Here is a 22515-nt window from a genome sequence, read left to right as displayed (position 1 = left end):
GGAACCAGAAGTAAGTTCCAAAAAACTGAATTGTAGAACTGAAACTGAATGGTGAGAGTGAAACTGAAATTATTCGAGAGCTGAATTTTTAAAGGATAAAATGCAGTTTCAAAGCAAATGAATTCATTTTCAATATATAAAATTCAATTTCAATTTAGTGATGATCATTTTCAAACCATAAATTCAATTTCAAATTAGACTAATTCAAATTCAGTTTTCAAAAGCTTTTATTCAAGTTACAATTCAGATTCAAATTTAACTTATTCAAATTCAGTTTCTGATGGCACAGATTTCTGCCCATAGAAAATAAGTCTGATTACTGGAGCATTGTTAGCTCGCTGGTGAAAACACAGCACACCATTAACTTTCAATAGTGCCTATTCTAATGGATTTTCTAATTGATTGATTTGATCCTCGTCAGCAGCCGTGTTACAGAGAAGGTAAAAGAAACAAGCTTACATTCAAACACTCCCATGCTGGGTGGAGCCAAAGCGATCATGCACCCCCACCCGTGCTCGCACCTTTCCTTGTAATAACAGAGCAGGACTTTGTGGCTGAGTGTGTTCAGTGTTTATTATATTTCTGCAGCCTGATAGAAAACATTTCTCATTCTTTTCTCTACATTCTCGGGCAGTAAAATAAAAGCAGATAAAACTTCAGGTGTTTTTTTCCCCCACAGCAGCCACCTGACACGCAGCCTTATGATTGGACGAGCACTGACGCCCCCTTCAGGACAGACACAGAGTTTAAAATGAGCAGAGTTTCTTCTACTTCAGCTCTATTGTTGTTTACTGTACACACAGATTATTACACAGCTCTGACTCCTGACACACACACACACACACACACACACACACACACTTGTCTGTCTATACTTGTGAGGACCTTCACTGATTTAACAGCCAATTCTGGATCTTCAAAGTTGAGGATGCCCAAATGTCCTTACAATGCAGAAGCATCTTCATTGCATCTACCTACACAAGGACCCTTGTAGATGCGATGCACCCCCCCAACTCATAGCCTAACCCTGCTTCTAAAGGGTCTCAGAAAATCTGTCCCAAAGTGGAGAACCAAAGTTTTTAATCATCCTTACAACGATAGACATACAGGAACACGCAAACGCACCCAGACACATCTTTCGCCGGAGGCAGCTGCTTCTTCTGCAGAACAAAAGACGTCACACACGGGAGCTGCGTAGGATTGGACGGTCATGTCATAGGGGGAAGCGAAGCCGGCACATACTCCAAAACACACACACGCACACCCACACATGCACAAACACTGACAATACACAGTGTATGGTTATTATCACAACACTGACTTTAACATGAATATTAAGCTTGTGGTTCAGGGGATCAAGTCCAGGTGAGCGGGCCGAGAGCGCCACCTGTCGTCAGAGTCATGTACCTGCACTGGGCGGGAGCTAAAGTTCAGCCATGTTTTAAGGAATCGTTGGTAATGAAGTCTGAGGTACCAAGTCGTCAGTTCTTTAACGAATGAAGGTTTATTGGATCTTTTGTTGGATCTTTAACTTCGACAGTCTGTCTCTCATATTTATGTTTACTCTGAGTATTTCTAAAGGTAATCCCACTCCTGGTCCAGCTGTTTACTGCCGAGGTCTGATGAACCCATTTATACACCAAAAGTCACATTTTGAACTTCACGCCACCTTCACATCACATCAGACCTCGAGCTCAGTGAGCAGCCGATTATTTCAAAAAATGAAAGAGTGGGAAAGACCGATGCAGAGCTTCAAGGACAGACTCCTGCTCACTGACTCGTTCAAAGATCAGGCAAATGGTTTGTAACAAGAGAAGCCGTTACATCAGCAAGCTTACAGCCAATCACATTCCCCGCACACCGAATGGCTTAAAACTATAGAAAATCATTTAAATACATAATAATAAAAAAATCCAAAGGCTACAAACATGACTGCATGTGGCTTGATATCTATACTAGTATATTAGGAGTATGTGGTGCTTCTTAGCTCATTGTGGAGATCATGTTTTAATTTTATAGTTTTATTGTGACTGGAAATGTTAGCTTCATGATAAAGTATTCCAGTTTTGTGTTTTCACCGGTTGCACAAACTGTATCTGAAATGCAGTCCTGTGAGCTTTACTTCATTATACTTTTATATATTTATGATTCTTTCTATAACTAGTGTTTGAAACAGCGAACTTGAGTTATTATAAAACATTAGAAACAAATACAACTGGGAAATTTGATTGACTTCCACTACTTCCTGTGTCACCAAGCTCTTAATATCCACCATTTCACCAGCGGACCACACACTCCACACGTCCAGTTTCACCCACCGGCGTTTCCCACTTCTTCTGTTTTAAGTTGTTTTGTTGGCAAATGGGTGAAAACTGGTGACAAGGAGCTGCATGTGAACCAGACCGCTGTGACGTGGTAGATGTTCAGAGGTTCACCGTTTACCTGATAAAGATGAATTTCCAAAACACTGCAAATAAATTATCTTTTTTTGTGAGATAGACCATAGACAGGATTGTGTTTGGAGGGCATTTTATTTTGAAATTTTAATTCCAAACTCAGTTTTAGGATCAGGTTTTGGTTTTAAGCTGTTTCCTCTCTACTCACTGTTTGATTCACTGACACTGGTCTTTACCTGGAAGTGAGGCTGTGTCTCCTGATAACAGTGTGTTACTTAGTGGTTGCTGAGCGCTAACGTAGTGAGTCGGTTAAACTGTGCAAACTGGAAGGTGAGCTATGCTCTGTGTTACCTAAAGATAACGCTGGCTTTAAGGCAATCCTCGACAGACTCATTAAAGGGTTGTAATAGATTACAAAATGATGGAAAACCTTTTAAAATATGTCACGTCTGTCTTAATTTAGTGTAAAACAGTGGTTACAGCGTGGATTCAATTCGACATTTCTGACAGATTATATACACGAGAAACGGATCGAGGAGATAAATCTGAGAAAAAGTGTTTTAAATGCTTAAACCTCATAAATAACCCACGAAACCCTCGTTCCTCTCCTTAATCCTAATCTACACCCCTAAAACTGAAAACCTTCCAGCCAATCAGACGACAGCTTCCTCAATAACTGAGTGGCCAATCACACACACACACACACACACACACACACACAGCCATGACTGATTATGTAACAGTTCAACTTTGTATGAGGTCATCACAGTGATGTCATAGGGGGCGGAATTATAGAGCTCTTTCACACAACGGACAACACGCACACACACAGACACGCACACACACAGACACACGTGCGCGCACACACGCACACACACAGACACACGTGCGCGCACACACGCACACACACAGACACACGTGTGCGCACACACGCACACACACACGCACGCACGCACACACAGACACACATGCGCGCGCACACACACACACAAACCAAAGCCCATTAATAACACTATGAATCAATAACGTGATAAAAGAAGGAATCATCGACACCGCCCACGTGGCTTCTTCTTCCTCGTCAGTCCTTCGTGTCTGTGTGACGTCCACCGAGTCCGTTTAGTTTCCAGACAGGAAGTGAGTCTGATCGTCACCAAGTTACAGATTAACTGAAGCTGAAGATTACACCTGCTCCCCCCCACCCCATGAAAGAACCTGAACTCTAATTAAGACACTAACGAGCCCGTCAACCCGTCAGCTGACAGACTCCCCCCCACCCCCCGTTCGTGTACCACCCCGAGCTGGTCCTTTCAGGTCTGACTACCAGACTTCGCAGCGCTTCCCCGTATTCATGGGTGTCCCTTCGGGGCAGTTAAAGTGGCGGCTGAAGTCCGGAGAGTTGGCGAGCGTGCCGATGACTCTGTATCGGGGAGGACTGTGGGGGTCGGTCACAAGGCCCTCGTGAGCGCTCTCTGGTGTCCGAACTGAGCACCACACCTAAAAGAACAGAACAACAGAAATCTGAGAAGGGACAAATCTGGATACAGCATTTTCTTTCATCTTTCAAATCAAATGTCTCACAATCATCTACTTCCTTTGAGCAACAGGAAGTAGATGACTAATATAAGAGGTTCGAGGACAGATCCCTGAGGGACACCAGCGGTAACAGGAAACGGATGGCGTTTGACATTTTCTGAGTTGAATGAACTAATCCTATTTAGGGTTGGCGGTCTAGATCTCTAACTGAAAAAAAACAAATAACTGAGCTTCGTTGTTTGTCTGCAGCGTCTCACCTGGGCAAATCCAACGAAGAAGAGCTGGTCATTGGTCAGGTTGACAGCAGGAAGTCTTTTCTCATCTCCGTTTCCCTGGATCCATGACCGATAGGCCTTAGGAGGAAAACATCAACACGCGGGTCAGTGGGAGGTGTTGACCTGTTACTGCAGCGGTTTGTGTTCCTACTCACGTGATACGCGGCCTTTAGCCCCCCGTTGTCAGCGATGTTTTCTCCGAGTGTCTGTTTTCCGTTGATGTGTTCTCCGTTGACGGTGTAGCGGCTGTACTGATCCACCATACACTCGGTCCGCTGACGAAACGCCTCCACGGACGAGTTCTGCCACCACGGCCTCAAGTTTCCTTCTTTATCATACTCACGACCTGATGGACACAAGGACCACATTGCAGCTGTGTTGGTACTTTCCTGAGGTAATCAGGATTACCGTCTGTGGTTCTCCAATTGTTTAATGTTTCACGCTCCTGTTTTTGTGGCAGTTTGGAGCCTGAGCCTGTTTTAGGCTCCCGTTAAACATGATTTAGTTCCAGCTCATTAGGTTTGATTAGTTCATTTTGAGGTAAATTATGGAAATACTGGCACACAAACAGGTTCCTTAGTCACCTCAAATGTCTAATCTAATCTAACCCAGATCTATGAGTCCAGCGGTGAGCGTGAGGGTCCGTCCCCACGCCTGCCTGTTTTTATGACCACATGGACAAATCTGAATTTACATCACAACACGTCAGCTGCACGTGCGCCCCGGGCAGCCGACTTCAATCAGACTTCAAAGCCGCACAACAGGAACGACAGTCGGCCCTCAGGTCTGCAGCCGTCCGTTAATAATCATCCCAATTCAGAATAAACACACCGTCACGCCCAGCCTGAGTGCAGTGAATCAAATATGACCTGGAGTGAAACTCACCCTGATCATCAAAGGCATGCGTGAGCTCGTGGCCCATCACCACGCCAATTCCACCAAAGTTCAGTGCCCTGAAAACACAAACACACACACGCAGCAGTCAAAACGTTTACCCACACACCGAGTCCAGAAACGGCAAGCTGCGATTTGTCTGGAAGTTCTTTATAAAAAACACGTTTTATAAAGTTTATAATTAGTATTTTTATATATTTACAGTACACACACACATACATGGTGCGGATGACCGGACCAGCACTTAATCAGAACTTTATGCCCAAACTCAGTGATGATTTAAGCCACACCCACAAACTGAAAGTCTAAAGTCCTGCCAGCGCCCCCTACAGTCAGCAGAGCTAATTACAACAACAATAAGAGCAAACAGCATCCTGAAGAGTGTGAAAGCTGAAGAAAAGAACATGTAAAGGACAAATTTTAACTTTGCTTGTTGTAATAAAACATGTTGTAAATCTCAGACAGACAGACAGGTGGACGCATGGACAGGTAGATACTGAGGTAAACAGACTTGGGGTGGTCGTGGGCGTAGAAGGGAGCTTGCAGGATCCCAGCAGGGAAGACGATGCCGTTCTTAGTGGGCATGTAGTAGGCATTAACTGTAGGAGGAGTCATACTCCATCTGGAGGAGGACAGGAAACAAGGAAAGGATTGGGAGGAGGAGGAGGAGGAGAGGAAGAGAGAAAGGAAGGGGAGGGAGAGGAGTTAATCTGCGGTCCAGCCATACCGTATAAATGTTCAGGGATCGTATTCGTAAAGTGTCGAATCTCAGCAAAGACGAGTTACTGACCAGCTGTGATGTGAACCAGAGCTGCTCTTCTAGCACAAACACCAGCTAATCTGTTGGTAGCTCTATAAAAACCACTACGACTCTCTGCACATATGCTCAAAACAGTGTGGACCTTATGATCAGTCCATCTGATGACAGGATTAGCTCTGTGCTAAACTACAAAGATAACTTTTCCCCTTTGTAAAAATCAGCGCCAACATGAGCAATGTCAGCCTCATGTACATCGATCCTGTTTGGTCCTGGGATATCTCGCCATCAACGACAAATTGTACCAAACACAGATGATACAAATATACTGAATAAGCTGGTATTTTACACAGCCCGCCTACAGCCATGGTTTAACACATTGACGGAAGTATCAGCGTAGTTCACTACCAGTCAGAGTCAGCTCGGTGTCACCTGGAGAACTGTCCCTGACCGGGAAACCTCATCCGTGTTTATCTTCAGTGCTTCTGTAACACCATTCATACGAGACTCCGACGGGACAAATGCATTTGTTTCAGTTTAAAACCTCACATTACAAATAAGTCAGGTTTAAACCACAGGTGTGCTCTCTCTGAGACCTGACCTCTGACCTTTACCGGAGCCGGCCAATTCATTTTCCCAAACGTGCACATGAGAAACTAAACTGTGACTTAAGTCTCATAATCAGCTCCACAGACTGAGCGCACAGTTACCTCATAAATAAAATAGTGAAAATCCTCCATCAACCCCTGTTTTTAATGCGAGCTCTGGTCCCGTCATTTTGTTAACTAAAAGTCTTTGATGTGTAGGTTTAAATTGGTAAAATAATACAAAAAATAAATAATATAAATAATGTAAACTGATGGTTACACTGCGTTACACTGTGAGTACGACCCCTGAGGACGTGTGCGCCTGTATATTTGTGTAGCTGCGCCTCCTGATGTCGGCGTGTATTAGTGACCTCTGTGTGCACTGATGCATGTGTGCATTACTGGTCTTTGTTGGGAGTCTTCCTCAGCTGGTCGGCCATCACTCGAGCGGAGAAGTTGTAGAAGTTCAACATGTTCTGGAAGAAGCTGTCATCTGACACTTCATACTGAAACACACAGACCCAAGCTGTTAGAATACATTAAGTTGAACAGCAGGGGGCAGCACACCACCACCCAAACGTGAATCTTGACCAGTCGTATGCAGAGAGCACCATTACATCCACATTAACGTCATACTGCACAAAGCGAGGTAACAATTTCAGAACTGCCAAACGCATCAGCAGGATGGATGGAGACACTGCTGGAGTCTGACATTCAGAGTCTGCAGGAAACGTTTATTTGCAAATGTCCTAAATCGGATTTAGGATGGCTTTCACAGTGTTTCAACCCTCAGCGTGCGCTGTGCAGATGACTGATTACCACCAGTCATCTTTCTTGGAGCACTTCTTGGTGCTGCCACTTCAAAGCCCTGTGACAACGTCTCGTGTTTCCTGGTCTGGCTGTTGATTGGCTCTCTGGGAGCCGGGGCGGGATAGCCACCATCACTTACTTGAGTTGGTTTGCAGAGGACCGAGCGATGTTTAGCAGTGTTCACTCACCCCGTCATAAACATCGTCCAACTCCTTGGAGTCCAGGATGAATTCTGGGAAGCCGATCATGTCATAGATTGCATCTGCCTAATGAGGAACACACAGACAAATTGGTCTTTAACCTTTCCTGCTGGTGCAATTTTCAGCCTTTTTCTGCCTCTTTTCCTGGTTCTGTTGATATTATTTACAGTGAAACTGTTATATTATGGGATATCGGGCACTTTAAGCTCAGCTAAGGTAGCCTAACCCCTCTGTAAACCTAACCACCACCAACATTTTCTTTCTCCTACATTTCAAAACCCCAAGGGTACAAACTTTAAGTTGCGTATGCAATGTGTTTGTGTGTCTGTGTGGACCTTGTCCTTTGCAGCCTGTCTCGTCTGGCCGTCCATCCAGCTGAGTTGGTCTAGCGCTTCTTTGAACGCCGACCGGATGGCGTTGATCATCTTTTCAGCCTGTAAGAGATGAGCGAGTGAGCTCAAACTAACCAGACCTCAATCAGACCTCATGATGAAGTTTCCGAAGGCAGGGCCGGCTCAGTGACTCACAATCTCTTTGCTTTGTTTGTCAAAAGTTGCCTTGACGAACAGCGCTCCCAGCGCAAATCCCAGGGTGTCGTCAGTGTTCCCAATGCAGGTCTGCCAGCGCGGCGTACAGGACTACGACAAAACACATGCAGTTACAAACTCCTAGGCCCAGTTAGACCAGAGCAGGTGAGTCCACAACCAGTTAGAAGCAGTTAACCTGCTACAGATTGGTATTAGCATAAAGAAGCAGCTGCTTGCTGAAACCAGTCCTGAATGATTGAACCAGTTGGCACCAACTAAGGTATCACTTCCTTCCTTGGCATAACACATGAAACTAAGCGTGAGCTAACCAATTCAATCCAACTTTATTTATAGAGTACTTTAAAAACAACATGGCTGACCAAGTACTAAAAAACAGTGAGTAAAAAAAGCTGTAAAAAAAAAACCAAAAAACCCTGTAACCCACAGGACAAGTGAATGCTTTCAGACATGAACTTAGTAATGATCAGACCAGCTCTGAGTTTATTGTGTTCGCGTGTGTCTAAGTTGTAACATGAAAACAACATGAATTTTAAACACGATGCACAGTATTTTATCGTCAGAATGTTTAAACAACACACTGATCGCTGTTTCCAGGTTGTTTTAAGCATTCCTTGAAATAAACGATATTCTAGCTAACTGAGGTCACTCTACTTGAAGGGCACCGACTGGTTGGAACCCAAACACCATATTACAACTTACAACTCCAGTTATTCTGACACCAGCTGAATGCACTATCAGTTTAAGGAGTTGAAAAAGAAAGCGTTAGTCCCAGTCAGAAACTCAATAACCCAAATACACATTGGTCCATTAGCAGGATTACCAGTTGCAGCAGTAGTAACACTAATGTGTGTATCAGCAGCAGTGGCAGTAGTATTTGAAGCTTCTGTACCTTCTTGGTCCCATAAAGACTCTCCAGCAGTTTGTCCTGAGCATTCTCAAAGCGTTGGTCCAGACTGGCGACGCTCTTCTGAACCAATGTCCACATCATGTAGTTGTTCAGCAGACTGGAGACACACACACTTCTTATTACACACCAACCAGGCAGATTTAATAAGCAGGGCAATCAGGGGAAGGGCAAGCAGGGCTGGGCAAGCAGGGCAGGGCTGGGCAAGCAGGGCAGGGCTGGGCAAGCAGGGCAGGGCATGAGAAGCAGGGGTAGGGCAAACAGGGAAGGGCAAGCAGGGGCAGGGCAAGCAGGGCAGGGCAGAGCAAGCAGGGCGGGGCAGGAGAAGCAGGGGTAGGGCAAACAGGAAAGGGCAAGCAGGGGAAGGGCAAGCAGGGCAGAGCAAGCAGGGCAGGGCAGAGCAAGCAGGGCAGGGCAGAGCAGGCAGGGCAGGAGAAGCAGGGGAAGGGCAAGCAGGGGAAGGGCAAGCAGGGGAAGGGCAAGCACGGCAGGGCAGAGCAAGCAGGGGAAGGGCAAGCAGGGGTAGGGCAAACAGGGAAGGGCAAGCAGGGGAAGGGCAGGAAAGCAGGGGAAGCAGGGGCAGGGGAAGCAGGGCAGGGCAGGGCAAGCAGGGGCAGGGCAAGCAGGGCAGGATGCATGCCAGGGACTATGTCACTGTGGAACATGTTGGTGAATAAGAAGTTTGTACAGGTTTAATTTAGAACTTTCAGAACTCAACAGTCAGTGTTGTTCTGCTAATAGTGTTTGGGCTGACAGGAGTGTTACCAGACGCACGTAAACACAGACATAAGTGTTTGATTATTTTTTGACGTTCATTCTTTAAAAATGAACTCGAGAAGTTATTCCTTTAGAAATCGTACTCATCCTATTTTCTGTTTCATAGTTATTAAGCTTCGTATCTTTAGCTGGTGTGTGATTTGGCTTTTTTTATCTGTGCGTATTTCTAAAGTTAACCCTCTCACTTCTCAGGCTGCAGCAGTGAGTCAGTCCCCACAGACACCTGTGCTCAAATGTCCGGCTTCACAGCAGTGGGTATACTTCACACAACTTAACTACTGTTTTGTCGTTCCTATTTAAGCTTTAGGCGGGAAAGGTTTTAATGCATTTACCTGACAAAAAATTTGGCTGGTTAATGATTAATTAACCAGCCAAATTAACACTCAGAGTCTACGTCTCTGAGTGTGATGTAGACTGCAGACATGCTTGCTAATGCTAGCTCATAGTGAACCCCACCCCGTCTCTAGACAAGCCTTTAAAGGTGTCACAGGTGTAAACAGTCGATGTTTGGAATCATTGATGATTTTGTTTTAAAAATTCAGGATCAGAACAGCTGATTATTATAATTAACAGGTGACCATAAACGTTTCTGGAAGCAACTTTTTAATTTCATCAGTAAACTTGCTAATAAAAAGGCAGCAGTTATATCTGTGTGCGTCTGCTGATACACACATATATAACACACACTGTTAGCTGATGTTGGCGTTAAACAAAGAGGTGCTGATCATGATTATGATGGGGCAGTGGATAGCGGCTGACCTGCGGTCTGTCTTGTTGATGAGCTCAGACACCTGCTGCAGGTACTCTTTGGCATACAGGACGACAGGTTCGGTGTCGTTTAGCTCCAGAGGAGACAAAGAGGATGACAGGTAGTCCAACCAGTCGATGGCTGGAGCCAGCACCTGGAAAGGCAGAGACATCGGGACACATCACAATAAAACTGACCCCAGCAATGAACCAATCAACGGGGAAAATGACACAAAGGAGCATCTGAAGAAGGACAAGGAGACGCAGGTGAAGCCAGTCAGGAGGATAACAGTGTTGGGAAAAGAACAAAGGAGAGAAGTAAAACAGAGAATCCCAAACGAGACGCTAACGTCCAGAAAGAATAAAAAAACATAACCACGAAGACCGAAGCAGAGACATCAGAGTGTGTTTAAAGAGCCACTGCAGACCAGCAGGCACATCTGCATTCACACGTATGTACACGTGTGTGTTTGCTTGCACACATATGTAAACGTGTGTGTTTGCATGCACACATATGTAAAATTGTGTTTGCATGCACAAATATGTAAACGTGTGTGTTTGCATGCACACATATGTAAAATTGTGTTTGCATGCACACATATGTACACGTGTGTGTTTGCATGCACACGGTGTAGATACACTGTCAGTTTGTTCTGCATATAAAGGCCTTACACTCGAGCCCTCTGTGTTTGCCGGGGTTAGAGACCAGGTATAACCCAAGCTATCACCCCAAACAATACCATTTCGATTTACAACTTACTACTTAGTCGCAAAAATAAAATCAAAATAATTAGCGAATATTTTAAATTTGCGCTACGAAAAACAGGCAAATTTTGCACAAATAATTTGTAGTTACGTTCCACAGATGAATCCACAAATACTGACTCGCGAACAGGCAAAGTGGCTCTGACTTCACGCGCATCTCAAAGTTAGCAGCTCCTGTTTGTCTGTGAGAAAGAGCAGTGGGGCTTTTAACAGGGCTGCCTGTCTGTCAGCAGTAATCCTCAGTGTGGGAGCAGACTGCACCACCCATGGGGGAGACGCAGAGATGGAAAGCTAATCCCTGCTGTCTGCTTTGCTTCAGCTTCAAACAGTCAGAAAGTCAAAAACTGAAGTGTGGAGACTCTGCGGGGAGGAAACACACAACAGCGAATGAGCAGAGGCTTTTTTAAGACAATGGCACAGAAAGCAGCAGCTCACAGCTTTGACACGTTTTGCTCTCCGATCAGCAAAGCCCATGTAAAGTTTCAACAGCCATGTTCCACCAGCAGAGGGCCCTAAACAACATGACTTCACCATAGGGTTGTGTACAGCGGAGCAGTGGTCCTCACAGCAACAGGGTCCAGGGTCTGAATCCACCAGCCGGCTGAGGTCATTGGGTTTGTCCGTCCTGTGTGAGGCACCGTGACATTCCCACACTGGCCGTAGGTGTGGACACCAACGGCTTTCTGCGTCTGCATTACTGTGCGACGGGCTGAGGACGGGGCCAGGTGTACCCCGCCTTTCACCCTGCTACAGCAGAGCAGTGGGCCTCTAGAACCCCACAATACTGCAACGCATAGGTGGAACATGGATGCATCTCTGACATAAACAGATCACAAATCAGCAGTTTTACCTTCTTTCCTGTGTTACCTACACGCAGCAGCCAGGCCTGTGCACACTCACTGAGTACACAGAGTCTGAGTCTGTGAAACACGGTGGGGGCTCAGTCGTGGTTTGGGCTGCATGTCAGTCGGTGGTGTTGGAGATCTTTGTTAAAAACAATGACTTATGAACTCAGAAAAGTGCCATCATGAATACAGGAAAGCTTCTGATTGGCTGCAGCTTCATTTCTATGGGTCAGGGATGGGCCTGCCCAGAGCCGGACCTCAGCATCACTGAAGCAGTGTGGGCTCAACCTGACAGGGAACAGAAGGCAGAAACATCCAAAGAAGAAACCTGGAGAACTGAAGATCCTCACAGAGAGCTGCTCACACTGAGCTGAGGATGAAGCTGCTCACACCAAACGTTCAATTTCAGCTCATTAGAAATGCACAAACTCTGGAAGTTTTTGTCTCATGTGCTATATTTCATATGTTTCAATAAATCACTCTGTCTATTTACATTGACTCAAGACTTTTGCACAGTACTGTACAGCCTGCAGAGTTTGTTCTTTTGTTCTGCAGCAGGTCTGAACAGCTGATCATCAAATTATCAGATTAATCAAGTCCCTGGAAATATATCAGCTTCTTGGGAGTCTCATTTTCACTTCATTTCACACTGTGAAATAGAACGATTAAAAAAAATGTGCAAAAAATATAAATTTAGATGCTTCAATAAGCAAAATCAAAGCATCTGAAACAATAAATAAAAGAATTAAAATGAATGTGGTAAAAAACAGAAAAGAGACGAAGAGGAGGAAGAGTCCAGACTGCTGAGGTCTCCTCCATCTTCACATCAACCATGTTTATATAATAACCTGTTATCTAACCTCCCTCCCTCTTTCAGAGATGCAGTCACATAGCAACGACTCATGGCAACGGTCGCCATGGGGACCCCCGAAGCATCTGCAGCCCTGAAGGACAGAGAGCTGCAGCAGAGGGGCTGCGCCGCCACGACATCAGAGCCACAACGCCGACGATGAAACACATTTGCTGTATTACTGCAGCCACCGCGAAGATGGCAGGAGGATGCGTCAGAGGAACGCGAGGACAAAACACAAACGCACGGTCTGAGCGCTGCAGAACAAACGCTGTAATCTGACCTAAGATCACATCTGATCTCAGGTCGGAAATGAACCCAAACCCAGTTAGCAGCAGGAAAGAGAACGCACACAAGCGTCACGCTGATAATGACTGATGAACATGTCGGTCGTCCGTTTGTCTCCATCACCCCTGACAGCCACCGCCCGTGACCTCTGACCTTTTGTCCAACTGCTTTCCTGTTGATTCTGTTAGTCAGGTTGCGTCTGCTCGACGCGTCTCTGAAGCTCTTTGACTTTCTAAACCTGTCGGTGACCTTTTGAATATTTCCAGCAAACATTTTGCTGACAGTGAATTCTGCACATGTGACGGTGCTTTCAGAGCCCGTTTCACAACATGACAGCTGTGTGGGCAAGCGAATCAAACACAATACAAAGTGAAGAACTGAAGCCTCCGTTCACATCTGCGACTCTATGTAGACTCAGACCTCGTGACTCAAACGACGACAGCTCTCGGCTCAAAACAGAAACGGTGACGAGCCAGATGGACACAGGTAAAGATTCACTTCCTGTCCAACCTCAGAGGAAATAACCTAGAATGTGGGAGGAGAGGCTCTGACCCCTCACGTCTTTCAGATGTTTGCCAAACATCACTAGGTTCCTTCAGTAACAGAGGGCCGTGATGTAACCAGACACAGAAACCAATCAGGACGCCAGCCTCACCTGCAGCTCCGCGATGGTGACCTTGTGGTAGATCTTCTCTTCGTCTCGCCGCTGGTCCTGTGGGACGGTGATGTTGGCAAGCGCTGTCTCAAAGTCCATAATCTGCTGCATCTGAGCCTGAGTGGAGCTCCTCTCGCCCCCCAGCAGCATCCCCAGCTCCACCATGTAGTCCAGGTACGCCACCAACACCTGGAAGGAGTCAGGTTTATTCTATTTAAGCTTCAATAAAGTCAACATGTCACTGGAAGAGGTACACCGCTCCAGGTATTCTTACCTTCTCATTGGCTGTCTTGTTAAGGTAATAGTCCCTGGACGGCAGAAAGAGCCCTGATTGGTCCACCTGCAGAAGAGATCGACACGATGACTCTGTGACAGCACACAAGTCATTTGAAACCTTCTTTTTCTGCTGTTGCAGACAAATACTGTCCAGCCTCTACGCAAAATGATAAAAATATTAAGATGTTCCCAAAATAGTTCAAGAGTCAAAAAGCAAACACATCTGCAGAAGCTTGAAGCATAAATATTCTAGTATGAAACAGTATTAAATAGTTTAAGTTAAAGAGGAAACATTTTACTGAGACAGATGTTCATTCAGTGGATCATCGGCTGAACGTGTCACCAGGTGTTTCTGCTTCACCTGAATGACGTTGCTGTTGGAGTTTTTGGGATCGGCGCTGACTCCGACGCTGAAGAACGGCTGAGCTCGGTACGGACCGGAGACCACCTTCAGAACATCCATGAAGTTGTCTTTGTCCCAGGGACCCGTCATGTTCCAGCCTCCAATCTGCACACAGTTCACATATTTACTGGAATAACAAACCAGAAACGTGGAAATCCACGGATGCTAAACAGAACAGCGTCATCCAAAATCCCATTTCCTGTAAATATATTTAGGCAAACCTAAAGTTCAACGTGCTGTAGATGATAAAGTGAGGACCCTACAGCAAAGAAAACCCAACTATCAGGTGCTCCCTCTTTGAGCTGGACTCGGTGACAGTGGGAAGGAAAAACAAATGAAAGTGTATAAATAAAATGTAATACTGACGTCATCACTTCTCTGTGTTTACAGACAGAATCCTAACCCTGTACGCTGATGATACTTTATTATTGAGTTTGCTACATATAAATGGTTTCCATCCAGGATTCATTTTACTCCAATTAGGAAACATCCCACAGGAAGGAAGCACAGGATTACTTCAAAATAAAAGCTTAAAAGAAATGATTTTTTTTAAACTGGAACAAAACCAACGAAAGATTTTAAACAAATATTACAAAGTTTAACACAAAGATGCAGCTACAGTCCTGTGATAAAGGGTCCAGGTGAAAGTACTGTAATACTTGCAGTTCTATTATTTTATAATAATACATTTTATTGTAACTGATCAAACAGGAAGTTTGAAGTAGTAGCAGAGCGAGAACACGCTGATTGGTCCAACAATCATGTTTATAGTGTTCATTAAGTTTCCAAAAACACACGATGGAATAACACGTTTGCTTTTCCCACACTTTGTGTTGAATCATGCAGATTTCTGTGTTTTGTTTTGATTTGGGAAGCTTCTGAGCTACAACGATAAATGTGCAATAAATGGAACAATAACGTTCCCATTCCCGAGTGTGGACTTTGTCCTCTGCATTAAGAGTTCAGCCGATCGCTCCATGTCCTTTACTTTGGGGTAATTTGATTAAGCAGCTTGACTGTGGTCACAACACAAAAGTAAACCGTTGTGGTAATTTGTTATGATAACAGACAAAATATCCTCAGTATTGTATAAATTAAAAAGGATTTTCACCAACAAACACAAAGATCCTGAGGGCGGTCCAAAAGAAAAAGTCATTTTACAGTAAAGAGATGAAAACAATAATGTCTCTGTTTCCTCGTTAGTCTCTCATTTCTCCTGCGTTTCATTCTGCAGGACAAAAACCCTCCAATCTCACTCACTGCTGTCTCCAACCTTAAACACTTGGAGCAAATTTGCCTGAGTGATGCGGTTACCATGGTGACAGGCTGTACCTTGGTGATGAGGTCTACGAGAGGCTGAGCTCCGAGCTCTTCGATCCTCTGGGTGTTGAGGCAGGACAGGTAGTAGGACTGAGTCTTCCTCTCTGCTTCGCTGCTGCCGTTAAACGTCCCGTTCTCTAAAGAATGAAAACAAACTTTGTAAACTAAAAAGTCCGAGTCCACGTTTAGAAAGCTGGCCGTGTGCTCGTCTTACGCAGCAACAGTAACGTTTCACAGTGTTAACAGGGTGAAGCCTGCAGCGAGACCATTAGCTAGTTAATGATCTCTGCACACATCTCTCCGCCCGCCGCCGTACCCAGCAGGTGTTTGAGCAGCGCCTGGTTCTGCTCCCAGATGCTGTTGAAGGTGGACCAGCGCGAGCGTCCGTCAGGCAGTGGGTTCTTCCTCATCCAGCCTCCGCAGGCAAACTGGTAGAAGTCCTGGCAGGGGTCGGCGCTGCGGTCCATCGCCTCCACAATCTGACTGGCCACAGTGACACAGGCCTCCGACAGGCACAGGCCACGCCCACTGTCTGCAGAGCATCATAGGTGAGAAAAAAAACTCAAGGTCAAAGAAAAGAGTTGTAATTATGAGAGATGGTGAGGAGGCAGCGCGGGGGGGGGACGTCGTAGGGACAGTCAGAAGGACGTCATGAAGGTTATTATGGAGGCAGAAAAGATAAATATACAGAAAGGAAGGAGAATGGAAAAGCAAAGAGATGGAGACAAAGAAACAAAAGAAAGAAGGCATGGGAACGATCCATAACGTGGGTGAGGAGGGAAAGAGAGGAAAGGTGGAGACAGGATAAAAGGAAAGGCTGAGGTGGACAGAAGGCCATCGGGAAGGAAAGGAGGACACAGAGATGGAAAGGCAAAGGTGTGAAGGTTAAGGAGGAGCAGGAACAGAAACCAACACGAAGGAAGCAAGAACCGAAAGAGACGGTCACCGAAAGGGGGAAGGAAAGGAGGCAAGAACTGAAGGAAAAAGGAGGTAGAGGAGTGAAGGAGGGATACATCACCCGAGCTGAAGCCGAGTCCCAGGACCACCAGGCAGGCCAGTAGAGCCAGGAGGGCGGCCAGCAGCAGGACTGAGAGCAGGACCTCCAGCTGAGTCCTCCTCCCCAGGATGTCCACACCACCCTTCCTGAAGCCCACCTGAGACACAAAGACGGTGTCATCCATCCATCCATGATCCAGGTAATGGTCATATTCAAGCTCAAATCCACATTTAGGAAAACTGTCTTCAAATCTCAGTCTGGAAAATCTCTGAATCCTGTTTTGAGATGAGCTGTGGTGAAGTTAGAGCGCTGACCACAAGATCTGCAGTTTATCCTCAGTCTGCATGTCACAGTGTCAGGATAATGTCACACAATGCACGCATCACTGTGTGAACATGTGGACAGGAAAAAGTCTGTTTACCATTTACTGGGATTATACATGGATGTATGTGGACACAGGGATGAGTGACGCCACCTGTAGGATTGTACTGGAGCTGCTATGAAGCACCTTCAACTTAAGAAGCTTCAAGTACTGAATGTGTTTTCTTTGTGCTGCTGTGGAAGCGCAGCACATTAATCAGAGAGCTGCAGGGACGCGTGTCCTAGCGGCTGCTCGAGCACACGAAGCAGGTCGGCCTGACTTCAGGCTGGTTCACATTTGTGCAACAATCTCCAAAAGTTGATTCTGTTCGTCTGGACGAAGCGTTTTCAGTCTCCCACAAAACGCTAAGTCCAGATGAACAGAATCAACTTTTGGAGATTTACTTACCTGGATGATTGAAAATGCATCAAGACATTTGTGCAACAAGTTAACAAACCAAGGCTGCAGATCAAACGTCCAAATACACAGAGTCGTTAGAGACTGTTTCCCATTTCATGCTCCAAATAGTTTGATGCACTCTGTGATTTATTTTCTATTTTTAATTATTGTGTAACCTCTTGGTTACATACAATACAACTTTATTTATATAGCACATTTAAAACCAAAGGTACACCAAAGTGCTTCACAACAAGGTTAACATAAGATAAAAGATATAAGGCTATAACAGAGTACAAAAACCCCAAAAGGTACAGACAAAATAAGAAGTAAAACATTAGAGCATAGTTTAGAAGATAAAATTACTGCGTATTCATAAATATAAGGTGGGTGTATTTATACAGTGGGACATTAGTAGAAGATAAGTAACATAAGGGTAAAACATAGGGGAAGTGCACTAACTAACTGAAAACGCTCGGTCGAACAGCTAAGTTTTTAACTGAGATTTAAATGAATAGATGAGTCAGAGGCGCAAATAGCAGCAGGAAGATTGTTCCAGAGGCTCGAGGCTGCCAGGGCAAAAGCTCGGTCGCCTCTGGTGTTTAGCCGGGATCTAGGCTGCACTAAGAGTAATTGTCCTGATGATCTTAGGGCTCTCCCAGGGGTATATGGACTAAGGAGTTCAGTGAGGTAGCACAGCGCAGTATTGTTTATGATTTTAAAAGTAAGCAACAGAATTTTAAACTCAATTTGGTATTTGACAGGGAGCCAGTGCAGGTGAGCAAGGACTGGGGTGATAGAGGCAAACCTTGTGGTTCCAGGCAGAAGGCGTGCCACAGCATTCAGGACAAGCTGCAATCTATGAAGAAGGGTGGAGTGGAGACCAAAGTAAAGGGAATTACAGTAGTCTAATCTAGAGGTCACAAAGCATGGATACGTTTCTCAAGGTCCTTGTGCGGTATGCAGTGCTTGGCCTTGGAGATTTGACGCAGTTGGTAGAAACTAGATTTAACTACAGAGGATACTTGTTTGTGAAACTTAAAGGAGCTGTCAAAGAGAACACCTAAGTTGCTAACAGTGCCAGAAAGAAAGGCGGCAAGGGGTCCAAGAGTGTCAGCAAACTGGCCCCGTGAAGTATGGTTGTCGAACGATTTCTGTTTTCTTCTCATTCAATATAAGAGAGTTGTCAGAGAGCCAATCTTTGACCTCTCTCAAGCACTCTGACAGTGTAATGACGACGAAATGTCAGCCGAAAATAAATTCACATCCACAGTAATTAAGGTCCTGATAATGAACGATGAGGCCGCACCGTCTCCACCTTCTAATGTTACATATCCTCATTTTAAACTCATTTATAAATTCTCAGCGTGTGCAAAAGTCTTGAATCTTTTTTTTATCCTTTGCTTGCCGGTAGTCGGACTCTCCCGTAGGTTCTGCAGTGCTCTTGAGCAACAGTTCTCTGGCTCGCTGAAAAAGTTCTCGTCAGATGATTTTTCACTCATTTGCAGTCCGGTCCTCGTACCTGACCATTTTCACAGGAACATGAACTCTGACCTGTGTGACCTCAGCAGATGAGCCTGGGCTGTCTCTGGTTAGAGGACCAGCTTCATGGTGATGAAAATGCTATCCAGCTCAGATGGATAGAAAAGCACATGATCGTGGACCTCAGCACCACTGAAGCCGTGTGGGATCATCCTGACAGAACAAAGGCAGAAACATCCAAAGAACAGCTTTGAATGTCCTTCAGGAAGCCTGGAGAACCGTTCCTGAAGATCGTCACAGAGCTGCCAGAGAGCTGCTTCACACTGAGCTGCAGGATGAAGCTGCTCACACTGATACTCAGTTGGGTTTTCATGTTTGCAGCAGTTTTCCTGCATAGTTCTGTTATTTCAGACATCCTGCTTGTTTAGCGTGTGGTTACGCTGTGACGTAACTGGAAGCCTGCGTGGTTCACCACAGGCCTGATGGATGTTAAGAGGTTGCAGACGTGGGGCCAGAAGTTTGTGTCTGAACGCTCTGTCCTCCCCTCGCTGCCAAAATAAGCCGTGTTCCCCAGCAGCCTTGGTGGCGGAGCTCCAGACCTCCTTCTGCTCCTCTCTTTGTTGGTGGACTCACACTGCGGGGCCCCTGTTGGGTTTTCAGTCTGACCCCCCAGAGGCCTGCATGCAGGGGATTGATGCCACTGGGTCTGGGACTTCACCTGGGACCAGTTAAAAGGCTTAAAGTGGTTTCCACTGTCGCTCAGAGCTGCTCTCTCTGTAATGCTGAGAGGTCGCGACCTCGCTGTGACGTGACTGACGCTGCGATCTGAGCTTTAAAAATAAAATGAATTTCCTGTAGATGTGACGTGTATGCCGCGTTCACTGACCTCCACTCTGTCAGGAGACGAGGCCGCCTCAGCCGGCACGTCGGACACCTCCTCCTCCTCCAGGGTTGCTCGCTTATAGCTGGACATCTGTAGAGAGAGAGGCAGGCAGTCAGAGATGTGCACGCTGACGCACAAATAAGAAAAACAGCCGAGAAAATTGAATCTGTGGGGCGGAAACACAGAGCAGAGCTTCTGGAAACGCTGCCAAATGATCATCAACCTTTATTAAAACAGACCCAGCCTCTCAGCCTGGCTCAGCTGCTGCAGCATCGACGTATGAAACACTGCTGGGTCTGATAGGGTGGGGTTACAGCTGACCTGCAGTCACGCTGCACACAGACGTGAACCAAGGATAACTGTGACAAACATGTTTGTCCCCCGGAGTCTTTTGGCTTCAAGGATGGCTTTCATCACAAATGTAAGGGGAACCTGTTGAACCAACAGGTGCACACACAGAAAACAGGTGGAATTCAGTGAATGACACGCGTGTCCACGCTACACCCACAGGTCAGGGGGGTCACCAGTGTTCACACCTTAAACTCAGTTTCTACACTAAGATCACTAAAAGGCTGATTTATTTGACTTAATCTGAACAAAAATAGCTGATGTCTTGATGCACGCTCAATCATCCAGGTAAGTAAATCCCAAAAGGTTGATTCTGTTCATCTGTTCGCCCTGAAACCAGCAGCACTGAATGAAGGGAGGGAAAGACCATCTCTGAATGGAGGCGGGGCCTAGGTGTACATCTGTCACCATCTTACAATGCTGTGATTGCAGCCATTCCCCAACTCTCTGTGGGACTCATGGTTATTGATCAGTAAGTGCTGATCAATGATCATGAGAATTTGCATATTAATGATCATAAACTGCCCTCACAGCCCATTGTTCATTAGTGCTGCTGGTTTCAGTCATTGTACAAATGTCCTGTTTATAAGGTTGAAACCTGCAGTCAGCTGAGACTGAAGAAGTCAGCTGATGATGACGAAACGTTTCTCCCACTGAAATGTCCAGATGAACAGAATCAACCTGATGGATGTGCCGGGTTTCAGGTGAGCTCATTGTGAAACCTGGCCCCACCTTGTCATGTGAATTCCTGAGGTCAGATGGCCCAGGATGTGAGTGGGCATTAAGGCGTCTGGGGAGGGAACTCAAAACTGGATTATAGATGGCAGACAGTTGGTGTCGTAAACCACCGCCTCTGTTCAAAGATGGTCGCTCACAGTGGACATAGATGGCCTCTTTCACTCCTCTTTCAAACCATCTGTCCTCTCTGTCCAAAATGTGAACATTGGCACCCTCGAAAGAGTGACCTTTATCCTTAAGATGCAGATGGACTGCTGAGTCTTGTCCTGTGGAGGTGGCTCTTCTATGTTGTGCTTTCAAGACCTTGAAAAGGACAAAATCATTGACCGCATTACATATCACCGCCTTTATCCAGGGGATGCCATACCCTGCATTTATGGACTTCCTAAAATCCACAAGGAAGGGGTCCCACTCAGACCCATAGTCAGTAGCATAAACTCAGCCACTTATAACATTGCGAAACACCTTGCTACCATTCTTGCACCTCTCGTGGGGAACACCCCACACCACATCAAGAACTCCACCGACTTCACCGACAAGGTCCAGAAACTTACCCTGGATCCAGATGAAACCATGGTGTCCTCTGATGTAGTCTCTCTCTTCACTTGCATACCCACCACGGAGGCAGTGGAGACTGTCAGAAAACGATTACAAGAAGACAGCTCCTTGGAAGACAGGACCAACTTCACACCCGATCAGATCTGCACACTGTTAGACCTCTGCCTCACCACAACATACTTCAAATACAACGAAGGCTTCTACAGACAAAAACATGGCTGTGCCATGGGCTCCCCCGTGTCACCTATTGTAGCCAACCTTTACATGGAGGAAGTGGAAAGAAAGGCTCTCGACTCTTTCAAAGGAAGAGTACCCAGCCACTGGTACAGATATGTAGATGACACCTGGGTCAAAATCAAGACACAAGAAGTGGAATCCTTCACTGCTCACATTAACGCCGTGGATAAAAACATCAAGTTCACCAGGGAAGACACAAAGGATAACTGTTTGCCTTTCCTGGACTGCGCCGTGCACATTGAAGAGAATGGCAACCTCAACATTGAAGTTTACTGGAAGCCCACACACACGGACCAGTACCTCCTCTTTGACTCCCATCACCCTCTGGAACACAAACTTGGAGTAATCAGGACCCTACACCACCGGGCAGAACATGTTCCCTCTAAGCCTGAGGGAAAAAGAAAGAACACACACACGTAAAGGAAGCACTCAAAACATGTGGTTATCCCAACTGGGCGTTCATAAAGTCAGCAAAGAGGCACAGAAAAGAAGATCAGACACCAGCGAGGGAGGATATGAAAGACAGACGCAACAACGTTGTTATCCCCTATGTAGCCGGTGTATCAGAGAAACTCAGGAGAGTTTTCTCCAAGCACGACATCCCAGTGTACTTCAGACCCAGCAACACACTCAGACAGAAACTGGTTCACCCGAAAGACAAAACTCCAAAACACAGACTTAACAA

General features: G+C 45.8%; 1 protein-coding gene across 2 annotated transcripts in view; it reads right to left on the bottom strand.

Annotated features, from left to right (window-relative positions):
- Window positions 1-555: 555 nt before the first annotated feature.
- ece2b (endothelin converting enzyme 2b) overlaps window positions 556-22515 on the bottom strand; it is a 38651-nt gene continuing 16691 nt past the window's right edge. Inside the window, exons 2-19 of one of the 2 annotated variants that reach the window (XM_063494338.1) lie at window positions 19953-20039; window positions 16849-16984; window positions 16147-16362; window positions 15843-15967; window positions 14469-14615; window positions 14106-14171; window positions 13832-14020; window positions 10441-10583; window positions 8890-9004; window positions 7980-8090; window positions 7788-7886; window positions 7441-7518; window positions 6845-6948; window positions 5610-5720; window positions 5090-5157; window positions 4360-4550; window positions 4187-4282; window positions 556-3890 (exon numbers count right to left, since the gene is read on the bottom strand). In XM_063494338.1, the coding sequence (XP_063350408.1) occupies window positions 3714-3890; window positions 4187-4282; window positions 4360-4550; window positions 5090-5157; window positions 5610-5720; window positions 6845-6948; window positions 7441-7518; window positions 7788-7886; window positions 7980-8090; window positions 8890-9004; window positions 10441-10583; window positions 13832-14020; window positions 14106-14171; window positions 14469-14615; window positions 15843-15967; window positions 16147-16362; window positions 16849-16984; window positions 19953-20039 (2259 nt within the window). In that variant the 3' untranslated portion in view covers window positions 556-3713. The remainder of the gene's footprint in view (window positions 3891-4186; window positions 4283-4359; window positions 4551-5089; window positions 5158-5609; window positions 5721-6844; window positions 6949-7440; window positions 7519-7787; window positions 7887-7979; window positions 8091-8889; window positions 9005-10440; window positions 10584-13831; window positions 14021-14105; window positions 14172-14468; window positions 14616-15842; window positions 15968-16146; window positions 16363-16848; window positions 16985-19952; window positions 20040-22515) is intronic. The other variant, XM_063494340.1, reaches the window with a different exon arrangement.

Source organism: Pelmatolapia mariae, linkage group LG14, assembly GCF_036321145.2.
Source record: "Pelmatolapia mariae isolate MD_Pm_ZW linkage group LG14, Pm_UMD_F_2, whole genome shotgun sequence".
NCBI lineage: Eukaryota > Metazoa > Chordata > Actinopteri > Cichliformes > Cichlidae > Pelmatolapia > Pelmatolapia mariae.
Note: the sequence above shows the minus strand (reverse complement) of the source record. Positions and strands in the feature narration are given on the sequence as shown.